General features: G+C 45.6%; 1 protein-coding gene across 1 annotated transcript in view; it reads left to right on the forward strand.

The window, feature by feature from the left end:
• Positions 1-22,500, forward strand: part of ryr3 (ryanodine receptor 3) — a 101,379-nt gene that overhangs the window by 54,444 nt on the left and 24,435 nt on the right. Inside the window, exons 42-69 of the mRNA XM_076271916.1 lie at positions 855-958; positions 1,312-1,447; positions 1,779-1,962; positions 3,459-3,567; positions 4,222-4,342; positions 4,668-4,837; positions 6,400-6,620; positions 7,396-7,486; positions 10,193-10,333; positions 11,864-12,027; positions 12,174-12,252; positions 12,570-12,659; positions 12,898-13,035; positions 13,176-13,238; positions 14,029-14,104; positions 14,254-14,377; positions 14,988-15,103; positions 15,594-15,661; positions 15,762-15,883; positions 16,179-16,228; positions 16,378-16,438; positions 16,876-17,111; positions 18,190-18,271; positions 18,630-18,760; positions 19,447-19,770; positions 20,833-21,073; positions 21,563-21,650; positions 22,227-22,319. Of these exons, the coding sequence (XP_076128031.1) occupies positions 855-958; positions 1,312-1,447; positions 1,779-1,962; positions 3,459-3,567; positions 4,222-4,342; positions 4,668-4,837; positions 6,400-6,620; positions 7,396-7,486; positions 10,193-10,333; positions 11,864-12,027; positions 12,174-12,252; positions 12,570-12,659; positions 12,898-13,035; positions 13,176-13,238; positions 14,029-14,104; positions 14,254-14,377; positions 14,988-15,103; positions 15,594-15,661; positions 15,762-15,883; positions 16,179-16,228; positions 16,378-16,438; positions 16,876-17,111; positions 18,190-18,271; positions 18,630-18,760; positions 19,447-19,770; positions 20,833-21,073; positions 21,563-21,650; positions 22,227-22,319 (3,623 nt within the window). The remainder of the gene's footprint in view (positions 1-854; positions 959-1,311; positions 1,448-1,778; positions 1,963-3,458; positions 3,568-4,221; positions 4,343-4,667; positions 4,838-6,399; positions 6,621-7,395; positions 7,487-10,192; positions 10,334-11,863; positions 12,028-12,173; positions 12,253-12,569; positions 12,660-12,897; positions 13,036-13,175; positions 13,239-14,028; positions 14,105-14,253; positions 14,378-14,987; positions 15,104-15,593; positions 15,662-15,761; positions 15,884-16,178; positions 16,229-16,377; positions 16,439-16,875; positions 17,112-18,189; positions 18,272-18,629; positions 18,761-19,446; positions 19,771-20,832; positions 21,074-21,562; positions 21,651-22,226; positions 22,320-22,500) is intronic.

Raw genomic sequence — 22,500 nt, forward strand, 5'->3', positions numbered from 1 at the left:
CTGTCACCTCAGGGTCATTAACAGCTGCAGATTCGCTTACTCACAGACTCAGTGGCCTCCGCCCAGTCCGGTCCTCTCAGCCTGGGTTGGCTGGACGTGACACGCACGCAGCCTTTAAGCCCTCAGCTGTCTTTAAACATGCCCTCCCGTTTTAAAAAGAGCTGCTTGTTTTTCTGTAAAGTAGATGTAAGCAGTTATCCATGTATCAAATCTCATCAACAATTCCAGCAATTTATAGTCTGCTGAAAGCATGGATTTTTTTTTATCTCTCTGGGGCCACTATATAACTCAGTAGCAGACACATGTGCTGTGTTGTGTCAAACTATAAATCAGGGTGAAACTGAATAGGTGGTGAGCGGATTGATAACGTTAACGGATGTGCCTGATTGAGAAGGACTGAGGGACAGTGCCCCCTGCTGTTTAACGGAGGTGACACAAATAGCCTCTCTGATGTGAATTCATTTGTCCCTTTATTGCCAAAGCTGTGAGGGTGCTAGCATGCTGTTTAGACACTTTTTTCACATTTTAGTCGGGAATAATGGTTTAATAGGGCTTGGCTGCGACCTCTGAGCAAGGGAGAGCAAGGGAGTGTTTGTGTGTGTCTGTGTGTGTCTGTGAGCAAGGGAGAGCAAGGGAGTGTGTGTGTGTGTGTGTGTGTGTGTGTCTGTGAGCAAGAGAGTGTGTGTCTGTGTGCATGTACAAATATGTGTATATTTGTGTGTGGTTGTGTTTGTACATGTATTTGTGTATGTCCAGGTGTGTTTCTCTGACACTGTGTGTGTGTGTGTGTGTGTGTATGTGTGTGTGTGTGTGTGTGTGTGTGTGTGTGTGTGTGTGTTTCTATATCTGCACAGCCTCCCCTGCTATGCGAGGCTCCACGCCCCTGGACGTGGCTGCGTCCTCTGTGATGGATAATAACGGCCTCGCCCTCGCGCTGGAGGAGCCGGACCTGGAGAAGGTGACTTTATCTCCCCAACTCTCCCGATGAAACAGCGCCGCATTCAGATAGCCGCTCACAATCTACATAGCTGCACATACAAATGAATGCAGAATGAAATTAGCATCTACTGAAAGGAACTCTTTGTGGAAAACTCTGCAGAGTTTCAATGTGACCTTGTTGTAACTGTTTTGGGTGATAAGATTGTAATCTTTAAAAAACAAAACAAAAACGCAAATGGCATAATTTAGTGGTTTGATGCGCTATGTGTATTGAGACATGGATCTTTCTGTTCCATTGTGTGTGTGTGTGTGTGTGTGTGTGTGTGTGTGTGTGTGTGTGTGTGTGTGTGTGTGTGTTGTGTGTGTGTGTAGGTGGTTACATACCTGGCTGGCTGTGGGCTTCAGAGCTGTGCCATGCTAGTGAACAGGGGCTACCCTGACATCGGCTGGAACCCCATGGAAGGGGAGCGATACCTCTCCTTCTTGCGCTTCGCCGTCTTCGTCAACGGTACGTTGGTACACTGGACTGGTGAATTTGTTTTCCTTTTATTTACAGACATCTGGCCACACCTGAATGCCTAAAAGCCTCTTAGCTTGCTCAATTTAGCTTAGCTGCCCTCTCAGCTAATTATGCATGAGTTGTTTATTAGTAAACATCAATGCCTCAACAGGCAATTAAAGTCAAAGTATCAGATTCGGTGAAATGGTATTTAACATGGGTTTTTATCATGTGATAGAGTGTATTTTATGTATGCATTTAGTGTGTGTGTGTGTGTCTCTGTGTGTGTGTGTGTGTGTGTGTGTGTGCGTGTGTGCATACGTGCGTGTACTTACCCTAGGCGAGAGCGTGGAGGAGAACGCCAATGTGGTGGTGAAGCTGCTTATTCGACGGCCCGAGTGTTTCGGCCCAGCTTTGAGAGGCGAGGGTGGTCAAGGCCTGCTGGCCGCCATGCAGGAGGCCATCAAAATCTCTCAGGACCCGGCTCTTGACCTCCCGACTGTGCCTGAGGGAGGACTGCCAGAGTAAGAGCACTCTCACAGATCAATAACCGTAGAGTAAGACCACTCTCACAGATCAATGATATGTCCGTAGAGTAAGACCTCTCTCACAGATCAATAACCGTAGAGTAAGACCACTCTCACAGATCAATGACATGTCCGTAGAGAAAGACCACTCTCACAGATCAATGACATGTCCGTAGAGAAAGACCACTCTCACAGATCAATGACATGTCCGTAGAGTAAGACCGCTCTCACAGATCAATAACCGTAGAGTAAGAACACTCTCACAGATCAATGACATGTCCACTCTCACAGATCAATGACATGTCTGTAGAGTAAGACCGCTCTCACAGATCAATGACATGTCCACTCTCACAGATCATTGACATGTCCGTAGAGTAAGACTGCTCTCACAGATCAATAACATGTAGTAAGAACACTCACAGATCAATAACATGTCTGTAGAGTAAGACCACTCTCTAGAGTAAGATCACTCTCATGTCTGTAGAGTAAGATCACTCTCTAGAGTAAGACCACTCTCACAGATCAATAACATGTAGTAAGAACACTCACAGATCAATAACATGTCTGTAGAGTAAGACCACTCTCTAGAGTAAGATCACTCTCACAGATCAATGACATGTCCGTAGAGTAAGACCGCTCTCACAGATCAATAACCGTAGAGTAAGAACACTCTCACAGATCAATGACATGTCCACTCTCACAGATCAATGACATGTCTGTAGAGTAAGACCGCTCTCACAGATCAATGACATGTCCACTCTCACAGATCATTGACATGTCCGTAGAGTATAACCGCTCTCACAGATCAATAACATGTCTGTAGAGTAAGACCACTCTCTAGAGTAAGATCACTCTCATGTCTGTAGAGTAAGATCACTCTCTAGAGTAAGATCACTCTCACAGATCAATAACATGTAGTAAGAACACTCACAGATCAATAACATGTCTCTAGAGTAAGACCACTCTCTAGAGTAAGATCACTCTCTCAGATCAATGACATGTCTCTAGAGTAAGACCACTCTCTAGAGTAAGATCACTCTCTCAGATCAATAACATGTCCGTAGAGATGTTTCTATTTTAGAGACAATGGAGGTAATGAATCCAAGAAAACATGACACATCAAACTGAAGTGAAACATTTGATTGCGCTTTAAGTCCAGTCTAGTCTACAATTCAAATCCCCTACACTCAAATACAAATATCAAGCTTTAGATAACCCCAGCAGAATCCGTAACCCTCAATCTCCAAACCGATCTGTGGTTTGTGTCAAGGGTATGTTACCAAGTGAGCTGAATCTCCTCTCTGAGGTAGGAGCTGAACCAAAGTAGTGCTGTCCCCTTTATGCCTACCCAGTCCTCAAGACGGGTAAGGAGGGTGTTGTGGTCCACAGTATCAAACGCTGCGCTCAGGTCTTTCTCTCTCGCTCCTTCTCTCTCTCTATCTCTCTCTTTCTCTCTCTTTCTCTCTCTTTCTATCTCTTTCTCTCTCTCTCAGGGCCATTGAGGGTGAGGAGGAGGAGGAGGTGACACACATTGGCAATGCCATCATGTCCTTCTACTCTGCCCTCATTGACCTGCTGGGACGCTGTGCCCCTGAGATGCATGTAGGTGTCCCATACACACACACACTCTGATTTAGGCCATTTTTGTCATCTGGTAAAAAGACACATTACATCACATGTACTCATTTAGCAGACACTTTTATCCAAAGCGACTTCCCAAAGCAGAATAGAGCACCTGAACAGGGACATCCTGAATCCTGATGAAGTCTAATGCTCTACCAACTGAGCTGTCCAGGCCCTTTACTTGGACACCATAAAACACATTCATTTTATATGGCCGGTTCGAACCCCGACCAGTAGGCACGGCTGAAGTGCCCTTGAGCAAGGCACCTAACCCCTCACTGCTCTCCGAGCGCCGCTGTTGTTGCAGGCAGCTCACTGCACCGGGATTAGTGTGTGCTTCACCTCACTGTGTGCTGAGTGTTTCACTAATTCACGGATTAGGATAAATGCAGAGACCAAATTTCCCTCACGGGATCAAAAGAATATATATACTTATACTTACTTATACTTATACTATATGCATTTATATTTTAACAGTGGTAATGGCAAATGGCAATTACAGCGTAAAGGACCATAGGTTCAATGATCACACAAACTTGGATAAAAGTTTTATCGGCAATATGAATAAATGTAAAAAAGAAACGAATCTTGCCAAAATTGGTGAAATGGTAACATTTGAGTTGTGTTTCTCAGCTCATCAGCAAGGGCAAAGGGGAAGCGCTGCGTATCCGTGCCATCCTGCAGTCTCTGGTGCCAACCAAGGACCTTGTTGGCATCATCAGCATCCCACTCAAGATGCCCATCGTCAATAAAGGTATGACCCCCCCCCCCCCCCCAAGGGAGGCCCACCTCCCTAAGGAAGAGCGTTGTAAACCCCCAAAGGAATGGAATGGCACTGTAGTGTAGGTCACTCCTGGTTACATTGATGTCACAGTGTCACAGTGTCCATCAGGACTGCATTCTTATTTTATGGTCCTCATCTCTTCAATTCTTTACAGGCCTCATACGCTTCCCTAATTCTGGCTTTCGGTCTTATGTCTGCTCCCCTGTCCTCTGCCTCTCTCCTTCTCTCTTGCTCACATGCTCTCCTCCTCTCCTTCTGTTTCTTTTCTTCTCTCATACTGTCATCCCTCTCTCAGACGGCTCGGTGACGGAGCCGGACATGTCGGCCAGCTTCTGCCCCGAGCACAAGGCGCCAATGGTGCTGTTCCTCGATCGCGTGTACGGTATTGAAGACCAGGCCTTCCTGCTCCAACTGCTGGAGGTGGGCTTCCTGCCGGACCTTCGCGCCTCTGCCTCTCTGGACACAGTGAGTTCCCCCCCCCCCCCCCCCACACACACACACACACACACACAGTGGTGTAGTCTACGTGATACACAGGACTACGCAGTATACCCACAAGCATCACCATCTCAGTATACCCACTTAACAAGCATCACCATCTCAGTATACCCACTTAAAATAGGCAAGGATACATTTTAACATTTGGGGTTGATCACAGTGTACGCACTACAGCTTACTACTACATCACAGTACTGTATATCCACTACAGCTAACTAGTCTACACCACTGTACACACACACACACACACACACACACAAACACACACACAAACATTCACAAACAGACATCAACGAATACAAATCCACAGATGCCCAAACAGCGTTATTCAGTTACCTAGTTATTCACACTCACGTCCAGAGTGAAATGAACTGAAAATGAAATGACATTTCCATAGCAGATGAACTGTGTTATAGTAATTGTGATAATGTAGAACAGAATATAACTGAATATACAGAATATAACTTGACTGTGATAGCTCTTGGCAGTCATATTTATTTAGGTTGAGATGTATTAGAGATGTTAGATGTTAGAGATTATATATTATATATTATATTATATTATATTATATTATATTAGAGATCTATTTAGAGATGCAGTGTTTGTTTTGACTAACAGCTAACTGTTATCCCATAGTGTTTTGGATTGACTGACATTTTAAGTTGGTGTTTTGTCTTGTCTTACTGTGACGAGAGCTCTGTGGGTGATGTGGTGTTCCGTGCTCCTGTCTAAAGCGAAGGCACCGCTCACTCTCTAGGCCTCTAGGGTGAACCCTTGCCAGTTGGGCTTGCGGTTGATGTGGTGACAGACGAAATTGGCAAGAGCTGTGTTGTAGTCAACACACACGCGTCCGCACAACAGTGCTGAAAAGCTGGGCTAGGGTCGTGCCATATCGCAGGCTGTCATGTAATAGCCCATCGCTGCCCACTAATAGCCCATCGCTGTCCATCTGTCAGAGATGTACCACCATTAGATGCTTGTAGTGCACTCCGACTGAATCCCTTTGCGTATCCTCAAAGCTGTGATTGGTATGGCTGTTGTCACGGTACTGTGTATATGTGTGTGTATATATAAATATATGTTTCGTCACTCTTTCCCATGCTCGCTGGTGTTTTTCACTGACAATGTAAATATCTGTGCAATTAATCTGTCAGTAAGGGTTTAGTGCGGGCTAGCTTAACAGCTTTTATCTGCATCTGTGTGTGTGTGTGTGTGTGTGTGTGTGTGTGTGTGTGTGTATGTGTGTGTCTGCGATTGTATCTTTGTTTCTATGTGTGTGTGTGTGTGCATGTGTATCTGTATGTACTTATCTATGTACGTTAATGCGTGTGTGTGTGCGTGTTTGTGTTTGTGCGCGTGTGTGTGCGTGTGTGTGCATGTGTATGTATGTGTGACTGACTATATAAAAGTGACTGGTGGTGGTCAGAAGCAAAATAGTGATCTACCGTTCAGTGGCTGGCGGATGCTCACATTTTAGGAAGTGAAATGTCCACCCCTTGACACACGTGCATGTGTCTCGCCCTGGTCAGGAGGTGCTGAGCACCACGGAGACGGCGTTGGCGATGAACAGGTACATCGGCTCGGCCGTCCTGCCCCTGCTGACCCGCTGCGCCCACCTGTTCTCCAGCACGGAGCACTACGCCATGCTCATCGACTCCACGCTGCACACCATCTACCGCCTGTCCAAGGGCCGCTCGCTCACCAAGGCCCAGAGAGATGCCATCGAGGAGTGCCTCCTGGCCATCTGCTCGTAAGGGACACACCTCCATACTCACCTGTCTCCATACTGACACACCTCCATACTCACCTGCCTCCATACTGACCTGTCTCCATACTGACACACCTCCATACTCACCTGCCTCCATACTCACCTGTCTCCATACTGACACACCTCCATACTGACACACCTCCATACTCACCTGTCTCCATACTGACACACATCCATACTCACCTGCCTCCATACTGACACACCTCCATACTCACCTGTCTCCATACTCACCTGTCTCCATACTGACACACCTCCATACTGACACACCTCCATACTCACCTGTCTCCATACTGACACACCTCCATACTCACCTGTCTCCATACTGACACACCTCCATACTCACCTGTCTCCATACTGACACACCTCCATACTCACCTGCCTCCATACTCACCTGTCTCCATACTGACACACCTCCATACTGACACACCTCCATACTCACCTGTCTCCATACTGACACACCTCCATACTGACACACCTCCATACTCACCTGCCTCCACACTCAGTCATACTCAGTCACATACCCCCACACGAAGAATATGTGTTTACGTGTGTACAGACACACACACACTAGACACTCACACACACACACACTAGACACTCACACACACACACACACACACACACACACACACACAATGATGTATGATGGTTTTGTTTAGATGAGAACCATTGTTTTGTACCAGTATGTATGCATATCAGCTGTTAACTTGTTTGTGTGTTGTTGTTTATTTTTGTTTTTGTTTGTGTTGTGTGGCAGACACCTGCGTCCCTCTATGCTGCAGCAGCTACTGAGGCGTCTGGTGTTCGATGTGCCCCTGCTCACCGAGTACTGCAAGATGCCCATCAGGGTGAGCCATGTCTGCAGGCACCACAAGACACACACACACACACACACACATAGCGTAGACACGAGCAGCACTCTTCATATCTCTATCACTCACTTTCCCTCTCTTGCTTTCTCTCTCTCTATCACTCTCTTTCCCTCTCTCGCTTTCTCTCTCTCTCTCTCTGTCACTCACTTTCCCTCTCTCACTTTCTCTCTCTCTATCACTCACTTTTCCTCTCTTGCTTTCTCTCTCTTTCTCTATCACACACTTTCCCTCTCTCGCTTTCTCTCTTTCTCTCTATCACTCTCCTTCCCTCTCTCGCTTTCTCTCTCTGCCTCTCTCTCTCTCTTTCTCTCTCTATCACTCTTTCCCTCTCTCGCTTTCCCTCTTTTTCTCTCTATCACTCTCTTTCCCTCTCTCACTTTCTCTCTGCCTCTCTCTCTCTCTCTTTCTCTCTATCACTCTCTTTCCCTCTCTCGCTTTCCCTCTTTCTATTTCTCCCTCCAACTCCATCAATATCCCTCTCTCTTGCTCTATTTCTCTGTATCTTTCTCTCTCTAACAGACATGCACACATTGCCCCATACTGCCCCATTCATTTTCTGGTCCATTCCGTCCAGCCAGACTTTTTTTTCAGTCCAGCTTTTGACTGCATCGCTGTCACTCATACCGCACTCACCGCAATGAATTAATTTGGCGGACGTGTTGTGCATTATGTTTTATGACGTGCAAAGCTGCAGCCATCTAATCCGACAAGCCCTGTTCCTTTTCTACATGCCTATGAGCTGTCAATCACAGACCTGTCCGTGAGTCTCTGCTTGCAGTGATTTGTTGCAGGTCTTAAATCAGATGTGTGTTGGCTGGTTAAAGTAGTCTACCTTGATTATAAATCATTACATTTTTTTTAATTGCATTCAGTGAAATACTCCTCCATTCCTCTGGCTGTCTGCTCAGTCTGTGAGCTCAAAACAAAACAAAAAACACTGGTGGTTATGCACATAACAAAACAAAGACACACACACACACACACACCATATAACATGCACACACACACACACACACACACACACACTAACACGCACGCACGCACGCACACACACACACACACACACACACACACACACACACACACACACACACACACAAACAGACACGCACACACACACACACACACACACACACACACACACACACACACACACACACACAAACAGACACACACAGACACACACACACACACACACACACACCTCCTCTGCCTCTCACCTCACACCACTCCCTCTCTGCCTGCCACACACACACCATATAACATGCACACACAGACACACACACACAGACACACACACACACACAGACACACACACACACACACACACCACTCCCTCTCTACCTCTCTACCTGCCTCCTCTCTGTCTTTGAGGTGTCATTATGCCTGGAAAGAGTGAATGTACCAATACTGTAAGTCATTTATTGTAGAGAGAGAGAGAGACGTACGGTAGTTCACCGGAGCAGCACAGAAGTTAAATCCTTAGATTTTATTTTTTTAAGGTGCCAACATACAAGGGATGTTTCGACGTGCACCCACGTCTAGGAGTAGGAGCCATCTCTCTCTCTCTCTACAATTAGTCCTCTTCCGTTGATGCACCTGATTGTTTACCACAAAAGCGCGGAGGAACAATGTCTTTCTATAGGTCATGTATTATCTCCGTAGCTATTTTTTCAATGAGTAAAACATGTCAGGTTTTCATTGGCATGACAATACAGACACGCGACCTGAGGAAGGCCGACAGGCCGAAACGTTGTCACTCTAGTCACATTAAAGACTTATATGTGTAACTCGGGAGTGTGCGGCACTTCTCTCCTTTTGCAAGTGTTTTACTGGTTGCCAGCACCTCCTTTTCTGGTGTGCGTTTTGCACCTCCACTCATCAATACAGACAGGGTTAACACATGGCACTTGACCATTAAACATTCAGTGTAGGCACCAGTCATGTCACACTATTATCCCAGGAGAAAATGGGCTAAAAAAGAGTGACTTGGACAACATTCCCATCACAAACACAAAGCATCAGTCCACAGCACCCCAGTACATCCATCTTAATGCTTGAGGCTTATTTGATCCATGAAACATCCATGATCCATGACAGTACTCACGTTGTGAGCTGTAGCCAGTGTGACAGTCAGTGTGTGGTGTATATAAACCTCTCTCTAATCACTTCAGACCTAATTCAGACACAAGGGGGCATGACAGTTAAAAATCACAACTTCAAACATGGGAATTCCGAGTACAACTGGAATCCAGCACGTGTTGTCACAGTTGGAAATGTAATTTTCCGAAGTGTCTCAACGTAGTCATCAGCATTGGATGTCAGGAACGAGGGATGAAGTCAAGTCAAGTCAACTTTATTTATATAGCGCATTTCATACATAGAGGCCATTCAGTGTGCTTTACATAAACAAAAGCAAACAGGAATAGTTGATAAAAGCATAGAAGGGAAATAGTCAAAGAATAGTTTAAAAAGTAAAGAATAATAATAAAATAACACACAAGGTGATAGTACATAAAAACATAAAATGGCAATAATTTAAAAGTGTTTAAAAAGTAATAATTAAAAAAAAAAAGAAGGAAATTGCCACACCTGATACCATCAACCATGTGAAACACTGTACCTTTGTGCCTTTTTGGAAAAATGAAATAAAATATGTCTGGTTGTCTCTTGTCTTTGCAGCTGCTGACCAACCACTATGAGCAGAACTGGAAGTACTACTGTCTGCCTACGGGCCTGGGCAGCTACGGCATCGCGTCTGAGGAGGAGCTGCTGCTCACCAAGAAGCTCTTCTGGGGACTGTTTGATGCCCTCTCCCAGAAAGTATGTTACACACACACACAACTACACATACACACACGCACGCGCACACACACGCGCACGAGCGCACGCACTCACATATGAGCACACACACACACAAGCACATACACACACACACGCACACGCACACACACATACTGTACACACACCAGTGTTGTGCCAGTTCACAGCTTTTCTGAACTAGTTCAAGTTCAGTTCATACATGCTCAAAGTGAACAGTTCACGTTCAAAGTTCAAAATTTAAATTCTGAACTAGTTCAAAGTTCATTTTACTTTTTTCGTGAGATATTCAAATAAATATGTTTTTTCACACTATGAGCTAAAAATTACTATACGTTCTTTAAAGCTGCTCATTGTAGACATTTGCTCATGACACTGCAATTGTGGGTTTCTTACCAGGTGATGAAACTTGCAGCAGTACAGACAAGGTAGACCAGTTCTATACTTAGTGCAATGAAATCCAGCCCTCCGCGCTCTCGTCGTTGCCTGCTACGCGGCGTTGCTATGCCTGCCCCGCTCTGCTGCAATTCATCACGGGTAACGTTGTGCGGAAGCCAGTAGGCCTATGCTATTCAACTATTCTCAGCCGGACACTACGTTGCCCGCAATGCATTGCGCACACAATGTCAAAACCATTTCTGTCTGGTGATAGCCTACATGATTTAAGCGGCACCAGCGAGAATACAAGAGGGAGGAACTTTCTCTCGTTGCGTTTCAAAAGAGAAAACAGATGTCACTCAGTTTTCAATGGAAAACAAATTCCAACGTTCATTTACAGTGATGTCTGCCGTTCATGACACATAATGTGAACTAATTCATGTTCAAGTTCTTTATTAAAAAATGTGTTGCGTTCAGTTCAACGTTCACGAAAAAATGAGCGTGTTCAATGAACGCGTTCTTTTGAACTCGTTCACGCACAACACTGACACACACACATACACACACACACACACACACACCCATGTGAGGACCCTGGGTGTTTCAGTCTTAGTTGTATTCTTGTATTTCTTTTCATTGCTCTATTGTATTGCTTCCAAATTGTGCTTCTGTATTATTATTAATAAAAAACAAAAATGGCTTTGCCTTTCTCCAGTAATTAGCAGTGTTCTATCTAGAACACAGTTTGTACCACTTCAATATTTATTCTACACGGCACATTTTTATTCATGAGACTAAAAAAAGCAAGGCTGCGCATAGAGGGTTTGGAACTATAATAAGACCGAGATTGTGCGTCTGCTGCTAAAAGGAGAAAGAGTACACCAAATTATTCATAGGCTGAGTTCTTAAACTCAGATCTTCAGCTTCTTTTGAAGTGAAATCAAAAGGATGAGAGAGGTATCCTCAGGTAACTACACAGTCCCTCTAGTTTCTCTGCTCTACTCTATGAGAGAGAGAGAGAGAGAGTGTGTGTGTGTGTGTGTGTATGTGTGTGTGTCTGTGTGTCTGTGTGTGTGTGTGTCTGTGTGTGTGTGTGTGCGCATTTGTGTACCTGTGTGCTCATGTGTGTAAGCGTGTTTGTATCTGTACCTGCAGAAATATGACTCCGACCTCTTCAAGCTGGCCATGCAGTGCCTGTGTGCCATCTCTGGGGCGCTGCCGCCCGATTTCGTGGATGCCAGCCCCGTGTCCGTCTTGGAGAAGCAGACCTCCGTGGACGCCCAGGGCAACTTCGACCCCAAGCCCATTAGCACTGCCAAGTGAGTGCAAGCATGCACGGAACCGTGCTCACCCCTCACCATAGCACACCGCATCCATTTCACATTGCAGCGTTTCAATCTCCACGAGCCACTAATGTATTTTATGTGAGAACATCACGGACACCACATGTTTTTGATTCTTTCAGCATTTCCCTCCCTGAAAAGCTGGAATACATTGCCAACAAGTATGCTGAGCATTCCCACGAGAAATGGTCTTCAGAGAAGGTGGGTGAGCACAGCAAGGGAGCGAGCAGCGAGCAAGCAAGCTGGCAATTTGTGGGCAGGGCGGAGTGTGTGTGTGTGTGTGTGTGTGTGGTGTGTGTGTGAGAGTGAGTGTGTGTGAGAGTGTGCGTGTGGTGTGTGTGTGTGTGTGTGTGTGTGTGTGTGTGTGTGTGTGTGTGTGTGTGTTGGGGGCACAAGGCAAATGCATTCCCTTCAAAACAATTTCCATATCTCATTTAAAAGCTCAGTGACAGAGATGGATGCCATGTGGGACAGGGCTACCTCTCTTTAACAGACTCTCACTGCCATTCTGTTTGCAGTTGGCACAGGGCTGGAATCGCGGTGAGAAAGTGGACAACGAGGCCAAAACTCATCCATTACTCCAGCCATATAAATCACTGAGCGAAAAGGTACCGTGCGCGCTCTCCACCGAGGGAACTGCGGTGACACGAGCAGGCCGAGTCTTTACAATTAAGTTGTGTGGCTCACATTGAAATGAACATAATCATTTCCAAATCTGTTATTGTATTTCCTATTCTATTTCCTATTTAAAAACCCTGCTGGATTGTTGCCTGTGTGTGTGTGTGTGTGTGTGTGTGTGTGTGTGTGTGTGTGTCTGTCTGCGTGCGTGTGTGCGTGTGCGTCTAGGAAAGGGAGACTTATCGCTACCCAGTGAAGGAGTCCCTGAAAAGCATGTTAGCTATGGGCTGGACTATCGAGCGGACCAAAGCGGGAGAGGCCATGTTCCAGCAGCGAGAGAGCGAGAAACAGCGCAAGATCTCCGAGGTAGCCCGAGCGAGCGTGATTACTTTTCCTTCAGCAAGCTTATTTCCACCCGGTCTCACCACTACATAACACAGCCATAGGGCCACAGAGCAGCCAAACCCCCTTGCTGTCTTCAGACTTATGGGTTTTTGTTTTTACAGAGCGGAGCATATACACCCACACCACTGGATCTGGACAATGTGGTTTTGTCCAGAGAGTTGCAGGTATGTGATGGTCCAGATCAGGGATGTAGTGGAGGCTAAAAACGAGTAAACACAGTTTATCCACCTCTTGTTACAGTTTATCCAACTCTCAAAAGAGTTTATTCACCAATTGCACTCAAAAGAGTTTATTCACCTTTCAACATTCAAAAATCACGCTGTATTATCCACATTCACAATATGTACAACACTTTAGGAACAATTTAATATAACTGGTATTGTTATAAACATCGGACAATAACCTCCACCATCATCAAACATGTTCTGAATGCCTAACCGTAAAAATCAGATACCGCAATCTCACCGAGATTACAGAATTCATAGTTTACCCACCTCTTATTTTACCACCACACCCCTGGTCCAGACATAAAGTGATGCTAACCCTCAACACGTGCTTATAAGTATGTTATAATCTGCTTGTACAGCGCTTAGTTCAGTGAAAGTTGTGCTTAAATGTGCTTTATAGAATGCGCTTTATAAATTATAAATACACAGTAGTATGAAATGTAGTTAATTAAGTCATGAACTAGTTAGGAGCTACAGCGATCAGACTTAAATTCCAAATTATTTCTAACATCTTCATCCAGGGTGGGGAGATTGTGGATGTAAATTACTCCAACATCTGGTGTAACCTTTAACGTGGCCTTTTCCCTGACACCGATTTCCCACAAATGTCATTCTAGGGCTTTAATACACGTTTTGAAACACCAGCATAATTGAAATGGTTCCAACTCTTCTAGTGAACGCAAAGGCCTGAATAGGAACTAACTAAATCTGCTCAACACCAACACAGGGCATGGTGGAGATCGTAGCCGAAAACTACCACAACATCTGGTCCAAGAAAAAGAAGGCTGAGCTCACGAGCAAAGGTAGGCTATGCTCCTCCTGTAACTGCTATTATTAGCTCGGAGTTTGACACGGTTCGCTTCTTGCCACTTGCTGTCCCCAGGCATAATCCTAACTGGAGGTGTTAACTGACTAAGATTACCGCGGACATTTTTTTTTTTTTCGTTTGCAGGAGGGGGCACTCACCCCCTGCTGGTGCCCTATGACACACTGACGGCCAAGGAGAAGTACCGCGACCGCGAGAAGGCCCAGGAGCTCTTTAGATTCCTGCAGGTCAACGGCTACGCCATAAGCAGGTGAGAAGAAGACCGAGAATGTGGCTACCGCCGTGCTGCACTCACTTAGTATTCTGGGTGCAAGTGAACAGTACACTGGGCAGTGCTGGAGTAGGGTGAGCCAATTTCATAAGGTCTCCCCTTCCTTACACTGCACTTACAGATTTTTTGTCAGAGAAAATGGTTTTAGCATTTTGTCCTGGAAAGGAAAGAAATCTTGGAGTTTGTAGTTTTCTGGACCTCTTGCCTTTCAGTTAATTGCCATCTGACAGCTGATATATAAAGCTTGTATCATTATTTCAGCTCCTTCTAATTCAATTCCGGGGGCAGCCATGGCCTACTGGTTAGCGCTTCGGACTTGTAACCGGAGGGTTGCCGGTTCAAATCCCGACCAGTAGGAACGGAAAGTAGGAAAGTGCCCTAGAGCAAGGCACCTAACCCCTCACTGATCCCAGAGCGCCGCTGTAGCAGGCAGCTCACTGCATCGGGATTAGTGTGTGCTTCACTTCACTGTGTGCTGAGTCTGTTTTACTAATTCACGAATTGGGATAAATGCAGAGACCAAATTTCCCTCACGGGATTAAAAGAGTATATATACTTATACCTAATACTTATACTTAACTCCTAACAGGGACCATCAGAGTATGGAGCAAGACTCAGCTAATATGGAGAAGAGGTTGGCCTCCAAGTTCCTCAAGAGGCTGCTGAGCTATGTGGACTCGGCCCAGGAGTTCATCGCCCACCTGGGTGAGTGTAAAGCCGCAGAGCAGCCTGGGGATGTGGGCTCGACTCCACTTCAAATCAGTTCATCAGAAAATGAAAAGCTGTTTGAAATGACAGTATATATCTTGACGACCTCGTCGTTTCATGCAGTAGGGGCAGCCGTGGCCTACTGGTTAGTGCTTCGGACTTGTAACCGCAGGGTTGCCGGTTTGAACCCCGACCAGTAGGAACGGCTGAAAGTGCCCTTGAGCAAGGCACCTAACCCCTCACTGCCGCTCCGAGCGCCGCTGTAGCAGGCAGCTCACTGCGTCAGGATTAGTGTGTGCTTCACCTCACTGTGTGTTCACTGTGTGTTCACTGTGTGCTGAGTGGGTTTCACTAATTCACGGATTGGGATAAATGCAGAAACCAAATTTCCCTCACGGGATCTAAAGAGTATATATACTTATATACTTATACTTAGTTTTTGCATGATTTGGTGCCGCAACATGATGTCTACTTTGTGTTCCTTCAGAGGCCATGGCATCCAGTGGCAAAACCGACAAATCCCCTCATGAGCAAGAGATTAAGTTCTTTGCCAAGGTATATTAACCACCCACAATGAAAATACACATGGATTCATTCATAAAGTGTGTATTCTGTTGCATGGATACATTATTCCGTCCCTGTCCCCACATTTCAGATTCTGCTGCCCCTGATAGACCAGTACTTAAAGAACCACTGCCTCTACTTTCTGTCCACTGCCAGCAAGAACCTCAGTAGCAGTGGCTACGCCACCAACAAAGAGAAGGAGAGGATTGCCAGGTAGGCACCAAGTCCCAAGCGATCCACGGCAACACTTTAATTTCCCTTCAACACTACCTTACACTGCCTTACCTTACCTGAATGATCTCACAATGAAACAAGATGGCCCAGAGACGAGAAACAGCGAGTGTCTTCAGCATGCACGTTTTTCTTTGCTTTGATCATCTCTTTGTGATTTCATTGTACCTCCCCCCCCCCACACACACACACACACACACAACCCCGCCCCAATCAATGCGTCCTACAAACTCTTGCGCTTGTCTTTCTCACTTTCTCTTCTTCCTCCCCCCCACAGTCTGTTCTGTAAGCTGGCAGCTCTTGTCAGACATAGGATTTCTCTCTTTGGTAAGATAATTGTCTGCTTCTATCTGACAGTTCATCTTTAATCCCATCTCTGCTTGGACTCGCTAGATGGCACTCGCTCAGCATTAGCTGACGTCAGTCTCTCTCTCTCTCTCTCTCTCTCTCTCTCTCTCTCTCATGACTCTGGTCAGGTGCGGATTCTCCCACCATGGTGAGCTGCCTACACATCTTGGCCCAATCTCTGGACTTCAGGTTCGATTTCACTGTCAAATCTGCCATGAAACCGTGCAATTAGGGAATGAACCATGGCCTGTCGTTACCCTGGTGGAGTAAGGCTTAACCTGAAGTCGTATTTTTTTCCTCACATGATCGCTGTAATTTTATTACTGTGGTGTCTCTCTAATGGATTTGTATTGACACTTTTGGAAGTACAGGTTTAGCTGTATATTTGTATCCTGGCACAACTTGTGTGTATCCTATCACCAGGGTATTATTAGGGAATTGAAATGTGCTTTAAATGCATTTAATTTCATGTTAAATGCATTTTACCATGTTAGAAAACAAAGTTTTAGTGTGAGATGTTTTTTCATGTCAGCTGATGTTCTTTCTTGTCTAAATTGTCGACGACTCTGTGATTGTCTACGGCTGCCGATGAGACTCATAGCACCCTCTGTCCTCCTCTCCTGCAGAACAGTGATGAAGTCGGGCTCGGAGCTGGTGAAGGCTGGCGTGCGGACGTTCTTCGAGAATGCGGCGGAGGACCTGGAGAAGACCCTGGAGAACCTGAAGCTGGGCAAGCTGACCCAGCGCAGCCAGATAAAGGGCGTGTCCCAAATCATCAACTACGCCACCGCGGCCCTGCTGCCCATTCTCACCGCACTCTTCCAGCACGTTTCCCAGCACCACTTTGGGCCCGATCTGCTATGTGCGTTATGTACCACCACGGCCTTTCTAATTAGCCTCACAACACTGGAATTCACTCAGACCAGTGTTGTATGTGCCAACGCAGTCTTGTTTTTGTTCTGCACCAATAATAGAATAGTATAGTAGTTCATCTGAAGTGAAGTATCATGCTAGCCTGACGAGCCAGACCCACATCAAGATGTAGGGTCTGGGAACTTACCATTGGCAGTGCTCAGTGCAGGATAAACGGATAGGATAGTGCTACAAGTCATGAGTCCCATGCATTTTCCCACCAGCAGAGCTAGTTGGTTAGTTGATCAAACTTTTGCCAATTTAAAAAAAGCTTAACTCGTGTCGCGATTCAAAGATCTCTGTTTGCCAGCAGCAGCATCCATCTTTGTTTTCAAGTAGCAGGAAATTCACAGTCGCGGACTCTATACACAATGTGATTGGCCTGATAGAAGTTTCATTTTCCCAGCTCGCAAGCCACGGATTGTTGCTAGACTATCTTGGCTGCAAATTACATTTGCTGCCGCTAGGGGGCGTCTAGATTTCTAGGCTAGTATCATGCAGTATCAAAAGGAGAAATGTCTCCATGGAAAATGCTAAAAGGAATCTCGGATGGGCATCGGGGTACCTGTGTGTTCCTGGGTACCTGAGTTCTTTATTTACTTTTTTCATCCTGAAGAAGTATATTTTAGTTTGCAAATAATTCTTCCTCACTATTCTGTCAAAAACTGTTTCAACAAATAGTATAGCTCTAAGTGTGACTATTGAGTGATGTAAAGGTTTTCGTTAAAGGGACATATCAAAACAAATCCTGCATCCCCAGTATCCCTTGCCCACTCACTGCCTCACCAACCACTATTGGTCTAACCTACTGTAGTGTTATGCCAGTGTTGAAATATGTCAGTGTTGAAATCTATCAGTGTTGAAATCTGTTAGTGTTGAAATCTGTTAGTGTTGAAATCTGCCAGTGTTGAAATCTGCCAGTGTTGAAATCTGTCAGTGTCGAATCTGTCAATTGAAACGCAAAGTCTAGTATCCATGCATCTCTAATTTTGTAGACTGTGTTCACTGACTTGTTTTTATTTTTTCAGTGGATGACGTGCAGCTGTCCTGTTACCGGATCCTGACCTGTCTGTACTGTCTGGGCACCGGGAAGAACTCATTCGTTGAGAAGTATAACATCACCCTCTCGTAGTGCTGCCACTTGAGTTCTAAAATTATAATCTAAAATTATAATCACAAGGCAACTGCATCCCTCAGAGCACTTCACTCCCGTAGTTAAAGTTGTCTGATATTACAACTGCAAAAACGAGTTCATCATTCCCTCATGGCATCCAATATTAAATAAGACTCTTTAATTCAAGGTTACATGGCAAATGGTCCAGTTTTGTGTGTGAGCGACACCCTAGATCCTGATTTTTCTAATTTGAATTCAAGGTGACTGTGGCACTGTTTTCTGTGTTTATGGCTTGGTGGGGGTGGGTGGGTTCTCTGAAGGGTGACCACTGTGTGTCTGGCGTGTTCTCTCCAGGCAGCTGCCAGTCCTGGGCGAGTGTTTGTCCACTTTGGTGGCCGCCATGCCCGTGGCCTTCCTGGAGCCTCACCTGAACACGCATAACCCCCTGTCCGTGTTCAACACCAAGACCCCACGCGAGAAAGCAAGTGAGTCTGACTGACAGTCAACACTTAGCACCACTCTGAGACATAGAGCATCCAGGCCCATCCACTCCAAGAACTATTACTATAGAGAGCAAGTGTTGCTATAACAATAGGAATGTTTTCTAAAATTCGATGGATTCTGATTGGCTGTCAGGTTTCTATCATTATCAGATTCACTCTGAAAGTGGTCCCCAATTATATCTTTATTCATGTCATTGTTGTTATAGTATGCAGTGCAGTGTGGACTTGGCCATTCTTATTACTGTAACTATAGTGACACTGGAAAGTATAGTTTTTACTGTTATTGTCATGGCCAGTGTAGAAGAGCCTTTCTCCTTTTGATTCCAGCTTAAAACAATCCGTATTAAATAATGATCTATGGATTTAGTGTTAAAGCATTCTGGGTCAACCTGTTGCTTTCAAATGTGTTAAGCTATATAAATGAAGATTGCCTGTAGTTTCTACTTATTAACTCACTTATGCAGAAATAAGCAAATATAAAATGGAGCTTGTCATGTCATGGTACTGTAAGTGCTTCCAGACTCTACCCTAACAAAATGAGCACTTACAGACTTTTACTGAACAAAAAACGAGGACTTAGAAATGACTTTGGTGTTTTGGTAAGGGGTGACTACAAGGGGAGTTTCATGTCTATTGGCTTCTCGCATCCCTGCCACTCTCTTCCCCAGTCCTGAGCATGCCCGATAGCGTGACGGAGATGTGTCCCGATGTGCCGGAGCTGGACGGCCTGCTGAAGGACATCAGTGACCTGTCGGAGTCGGGCGCCCGCTACTCTGAAATGCCGCAGGTGATCGAGGTCGTCCTGCCCATGCTGTGCACCTACCTGTCCACCTGGTGGGACAAGGGCCCGGACGACAACGGCGACGGCAGCGGCAGCGGCTGCTGCACCAGCGTCTCGTCCGAGCACATCAGCTCTATGCTGGGCAACATCCTCCGCATCCTCAACAACAACCTGGGCATCGAGGACGCGCCCTGGATGAAGAGACTGGCAGGTGAGGCTGCCATCAATTGTCAACGTTTCACAGGCAGCTGGATCATTCACAACTCATCTTTCGTCTGTTGAAACAGTGAAGCAATAATGCAAACAGAGAATCCCTGCATGTGATGATTTCACATCTCTAGCATGTTTATGCCACGCTAGCCAGCTGGTACGATAACTGTGTAGTATGTACATTAAGCAAAATCCTCTCTCCCACCCATGGCCTTTACAGACAGTAGTATACAGACAGTAGTATATATAAGTATACTCTTTTGATCTTTTCTCTGCATTTATCCCAATCCGTGAATTAACACAAACAGCACACAGTGAACACACAATGAGGTGAAGCACACGCTAAGCCGGAGTAGTGAGCTGCCTGCTACAGCGGCACTCGGGAGCAGTGATGGGTTAGGTGCCTTGCTCAAGGGCACTTCAGCCGTGGATGTGGGCATGGGAGAGCAGTGTCCCCCCCCCCCACCCACCCACATTTTTCCTACTGGGTCGGGGATTAAACCGGCAACCCTTCGGTTACAAGCCAGAAGCCCTAACCACAGCTGCCCCTAACAGATGCTAGCACATCCTCTCTCCCTCCCATGGCCTTTACAGCCAGTAACAGATGCTAGCCCACATAGGTTGCTAGCACATCCGCCTCCCAATCCAATGGCGTTGTGAGTTGCGGGTTTGAGGCCGGGCAGGTGAAGGGTTCAGTGGTGCGATCCGTCAAACACAACACAGTTGCATTTACTTGGAATAGATCCAATAAGTCCATGCATATGATAGATGTCAATAGATCATCGGAATGCTGAATATTTACACATTCATATGCAAATGCAGCCTAATTCAATTCAGTTTGAATGATAATTTCAACCATGTCACTGTCACAAAGATTCTTGACAGAAACAAAACGTGGACTCACTCCACTTTGTACCGCTTTAAAGGGCTCTGTTGTTACCTGAGTTAGTTGCAGAGCATGAGAAAGATATATCTGATGTATCTTTCTTCTGGAACTCACCAACTTACTTAGTGCCGACACACATCCCAAATGAGCTAAGTTGCTTGTTCATCATCCCTCTAGTTTTCACCCAGCCGGTCATCAGCATGGCAGGGCCAGACCTCCTGAAGAGTCACTTCCTGCCCACTCTGGAGAAGATGAAGAAGAAGACGGTGAAGGTGGTCTCGGAGGAGGAGGCACTGAAGGCCGAGACCAAGAGCGACACACAGGAGATGGAGCTGCAGATCCTAGACGAGTTTGCTGTCCTCTGCAGGGACCTGTACGCCTTCTACCCCATGCTCATCCGATACGTGGACAACTTCAGGTAGGGTCACACCTGTACACCTTCTACCCCATGCTCATCCGATACGTGGACAACTTCAGGTAGGGTCACACCTATACGCCTTCTACCCCATGCTCATTCGATACGTGGACAACTTCAGGTAGTGAAGGGACCCATTGAGGCTTTTTCTTGTTTACATTTTCAGCCCTGGCAATATGTGTTACTCCAGATTACGAACGACAGTGATATAGACACGCAACACAAATTGTGCTATGACTGTTATGATAGAAATGTAGTGAAACTACATAGTAATAATTGAGTGACATGAGAACATGTAAACAATGCTGTGAATATCATATCAGATTCAGGTACTGATAGCAAGCAAACAACAGTGGGATCATTAGAGAGGAATGACACACAGTGTAAGGATCATTATGAATATGAGCAGGTCAATCAGATAACTCAAAATGATGACTATTCATTGGCTCTTATTGATGTGGTGACTGGGTGTTTTGTCACTCTTGGGTCCAGGTCCAAATGGCTTAAGGAACCTGATGCTGATTCCACTGCGCTCTTCAACATGGTCGCGGAGATCTTCATCCTCTGGTGCAAATCTCATGTGAGTCCCAAACTGTGTCTGTCTTTCTCTCTTTCAACACCCTGAAATAGATTTTGCTGTGCTATGTATGCCTGTACCAATTTAGTTTTTGAATCACGTTGCACATAACACTTTGATGCCGCTAACTGCTCTGAGTGCCTTACTTCATAGTGTAAAGGGCAGTTCACAGCAGGTATGAGAACTGTAAAGACAACCGTAACCATAAAGATATGAGTGCCCGCACTGATCAACGATAAGGAGAGTCTCTCCTCATGTTGGTGAATGTGATGTCTGAAATGCGATGGACTCTGATTGACTGACAGATTTTTTTATCATTCTTAGAATCGCACTGAAAGTGATCCCCAACGATATCATTGTGCCATTATCATTGTAGTATGCGGTGTGGACACAGTTATTTACGTATATTAATTGGAGCAATACTTAAAAATTCCTGATGTGAATGGCTCCTACAGTAACTCAGCTACAAGCCTATCATTTCCACTCTCTTGGGATCAGTAAAGTAAAAAAATACACTAAGATTAATTAAATTTTAACATGATCCACTTATACTCCACCACTCTGCCTTCCACAACACAGAATTTCAAGAGGGAGGAGCAGAACTTTGTGGTTCAGAACGAAATCAACAACCTGGCCTTCCTGACTGTGGACTCCAAGACCAAGATGGCCAAGGTAAAAGGGACAGCAATCTTCTGCTTTCTTTTGTTGTCATTTCTAGATAGTCTCCATTCATTGGGGCCACAGACAGACTCTAATGATCTGCTGGAGCCACTGAGATTGCTCTAATTGGCCGTCTGCGAGTTTGATTTCCTCTCACTGTACCTCCTAGCAACTAATCCTCTTATTAACCCCC

Source organism: Alosa pseudoharengus, unplaced genomic scaffold (genome assembly GCF_046254945.1).
Source record: "Alosa pseudoharengus isolate Yale_2024_CS ecotype anadromous, Long Island Sound unplaced genomic scaffold, YU_APseudo_1.1 YU_APseudo_1.1_scf_7, whole genome shotgun sequence".
NCBI lineage: Eukaryota > Metazoa > Chordata > Actinopteri > Clupeiformes > Clupeidae > Alosa > Alosa pseudoharengus.